This window comes from Onychomys torridus, chromosome 3, assembly GCF_903995425.1.
Source record: "Onychomys torridus chromosome 3, mOncTor1.1, whole genome shotgun sequence".
In the NCBI taxonomy this organism is placed as follows: Eukaryota; Metazoa; Chordata; class Mammalia; order Rodentia; family Cricetidae; genus Onychomys; species Onychomys torridus.
In genome coordinates, this window is record NC_050445.1 from 144448667 (window position 1) to 144452287 (window position 3621).

General features: G+C 38.7%; 1 protein-coding gene across 1 annotated transcript; it reads right to left on the reverse strand.

Annotated features, from left to right (window-relative positions):
- Nucleotides 1-2000: 2000 nt before the first annotated feature.
- On the reverse strand, nt 2001-2927 carry LOC118579319 (taste receptor type 2 member 107-like). The gene has a single exon (XM_036180488.1). It carries the CDS (start codon nt 2925-2927, stop codon nt 2001-2003), a length of 927 nt encoding a protein of 308 aa, XP_036036381.1.
- Nucleotides 2928-3621: the final 694 nt, after the last annotated feature.

Consider the following 3621-nt stretch of genomic DNA (forward strand, 5'->3'; position numbering starts at 1 on the left):
ATGAGATCCCAAGTGCTGGGATCAAAAGCATGAGATCCCATGTGCTGGGATCAAAAGCATGAGATCCCAAGTGCTGGGATCAAAAGCATGAGATCCCATGTGCTGGGATCAAAAGCATGAGATCCCATGTGCTGGGATCAAAGGTGTGCACTACCACAGCCAGCTCTGCCACTCTTTTAGACTGGTTCAATCTCACATGGCCCAGAGTGGCCTTGAACTCCTGATTCCCGTGCTTCCTCCTCCCAAGTGCTGGGATTAAAAGCCTGTGCCACCACTGCCTGGCCCCTAGTGGCTTGCTCCATCCTCTGATTTCCACACAAGCTTTATTTATCAGAACACAAACAAATATCACACAAGACAGTGTCTCATGCGTTCTAGACTGTCCTCACACTTGCTATGTAGCAGTGAATGGCCTTGAATTTCTGATTTTTCAGCCTCTACTTCCCAAGTGTGGGACTTACAGGCATGTGCCACTACATTTGATTTATGAGATGCTAAAAACTGGACCCAGAGTTTCACTCATGTCTTCAGTCCTGTATTTTTTTTATATATTAAAAAAGAGCTGAAAAAAAAAAAAACCCAACAAAAAACTCCAAACCTATATTTTAGGGCTTGGGGATTTAGCTCAGCTGTAGAGCACTTGCCTAGCAAGCATAAGGCCCGCGGTTCGGTCCTCAGCTCTGGTTAAAAAAGAAAAAAAAAAAGCTGTCCATTTACTTTATTTGTGAATTTATTGGTTGATTTAATTTTGTGTGTTTAACTTTGTGGTTCTTAACATAGACTATATATTAAACCTTTATCTGCTGTGTATTTGCCAAATATTTTTCCTCACTCTCTGGGCTGTTTCTTCACTTGAGTGACTGCATGCTAAAGTGGATATGGAAAAACCCACAAAACCTCAACCCTATGCAATGAACTATAGGCAATTAAGGAATTCTGAGGTGGGGGAAAAATAGTCTTTCCCAGAGAAGAGCACAACAGTTGATTACTCAGTAACAAATGGTCAGCTCTGAAAACATACATTTCATATCATACAGACTAAAATAGGTTAATATATATATTCATGTAACAACAATTAGTGAAAAAAGAGGTCATGTGTTTGAAAGAGCAAAGAGGGATATATAAGAAGTTTTGTAGGGAGGAAAGGGAAGAGGGAAATGATGCAATTTTATTGTAATCTCAATAAATAAAAGAAAATTTAAAAAACATCACTTTAAAAATCAAATCAACATTTTGTAAAGGCTGGCAAGTTAGTTGTGGAGGATATGATTCCCATTAGCCACAGGATATACAAAGCAGAAATTTGAGACTTCACACAGATTCCACCCCAGTATTTTTATTCCTCTGTCACCAACAATATTAACTCTTTTGGGTACATGATTCTAGCATAATATTCACCTAACTCCCAATGGCTTATGGCCTTGCTTCATCTCAGGTGGATTTGCTGGATTTATACTCAGTCACTGTCCTCCCTAGGATAGACTCCATTTCCCTAGCTGCTTTTGACAGAACTATATTCAATACTATGGTAGTTTTTTTTTTTTTTTTATTACATAAGACATATACCATTAGCAAATAACATTAGGACTTACATAATGAAGACATTAACATCTGTTTAAGGAAGAAAAACCAAGTATCAACTTCTGGCCCCCAGTTCTTTCTAGACATGATTACAATCCTCTGTCATGTTTTCTTTTTCTTTGGGTCAGCCTGGGAATTTCAATGAATAACAATGAAATGAATTGTTTTTTAGGTTTATTCTCACCATAAAAGTCTCCATATGGACATGTCTCCAGGCTGATTGCTATCTGGTTAGTTTGTGGGAAGAATTTGCATAGTCAACTCAAAGTGAAGTGAGGCTCCTTGTGGACTTAAAATGTCACTGGAAAGTTAGATTCCTTGCTATGTCACCAACCATTGCAGTAAGTTTTAATAACATATGATACCAATTAAAAACTGATGGAAGAGCTTCAGATTTTCAGCTTTCTCTGGAAGTTTGTTTACGTGACTCTGAGATTTCTTTCCATCTCACAGCATTTTAGGCGCTGCAGCAACTTCAAAGAGGCTTGCTTCAGATGGTTGTTTCCTAGGATTAGGATGATTGAGTGACAGCAGGGGTAGAGGCATGTAGCAGTCAAACCGGTTATAAAGAGCAGTTGGTTTCGTGGCAGAGTAAAGCACGCTACTTCTATGGCAATGCCCACGGCATGCAAGATAAAGAGGATCATAAAAGACACTAGAACTTTCATGACTTTCACGTGAATTTCTGTGTTGAGGTCTCTGAATCCTGAGACATGTGATTGCATCTGCCTTTTGTGTCTCCAGAGAAAAATGATTAATAGGAAACAGGTAATCAGGGCTACCACAGAGAAAAAAAGGATTCCCAGATTGCTTAAACTTTGGTCAATAAGGAAATGATTTTTTCTTTGGTGGATCCGAGATGTGTTTTTCTGGTGCATTTTACTATCCTGAAGTATCTTCATCATTTGTGAAAAAGACAGTAGCCATGAGATAAGCAAGCATACCAACAGAAAGATAAAAACTGAACTGATTCTCCTTTTCAGCCAGAGAAATAGAGAGTGGGAAAAATTCGCTATCTTTAGAAAGTAGAGGATGTTGAGGTTGGTGGCAAACCAGACACTTAAGTGATTGATAATGACCCAGAGAAAAGTAATAATTTCAGTTAGATTGCCCGAAGTAACCATGTGTGGAACAAATAATTGTACATACCCCTGTAAAATTATTATCCATATGACACCAATTCTGGAAGTCGCCAAGCCAGTGAGAAGGAAGCCAATCTTAGAGAACTTCTTCTTCTTAGCCCAGTCTGTGCAGTTCACAAGGGCAATGAATGTATTCCCCAAAACTCCCAGCACTGCCTCACTAGTGGCAACAAAAAGGAAGACTCCTTCCACTACACTCAGCATCTCTGTAGAAGATCCCTGAGGTTGCTTTTGTTGCATCTATTGAAGATAATCTATCTATCTATCTATCTATCTATCTATCTATCTATCTATCTATCTATCATCTATCTATCTATCTATCTATCTATCATCTATCATCTATCTATAAGCTGTTTGATGGAGGAGTTATGTCATATTATCTGTCTACATAGAGACAAATTCTTCAAGCCTGTTGTCATTCGATGGAATCAGAACTATCTTTGTGGTGCTTCTTTCTGTTGTTCTCAAAGACTTGGCTTGTCTGCTTTCAGGTTATTAATAAGCAAATGAAAGTTTCTGTTTCATGGAATTTACTTGTTGCTCTGAAACTATTTGCATTTAACAATCAAATGTGGAGTGAGTGTCAGACACCTCGCTCAGACAACAGAAACCAGCACTACCCTGCCTCCTCTTCACTATGAAACCGTCAAGGTCAACTAGGCTTGGTGCCACACACATGAATTCCAGCTTCTTGGGAGGCTGAGATCACTTGAATCCAGGGGTTTGAGACCTGGGTCATATAGTGAAAGAACTTCAGAAACTGGGAAGAGTCCAAACCCCAGAAATCATGCAGAAACAAAAGACAAAACAGTATCAGAAATTTACATTGCTTACAATCACAGTTATAATGTGTAAAAAGATAGAGGAGGAACAATTGAAGGTAACCACTAAGTATAAA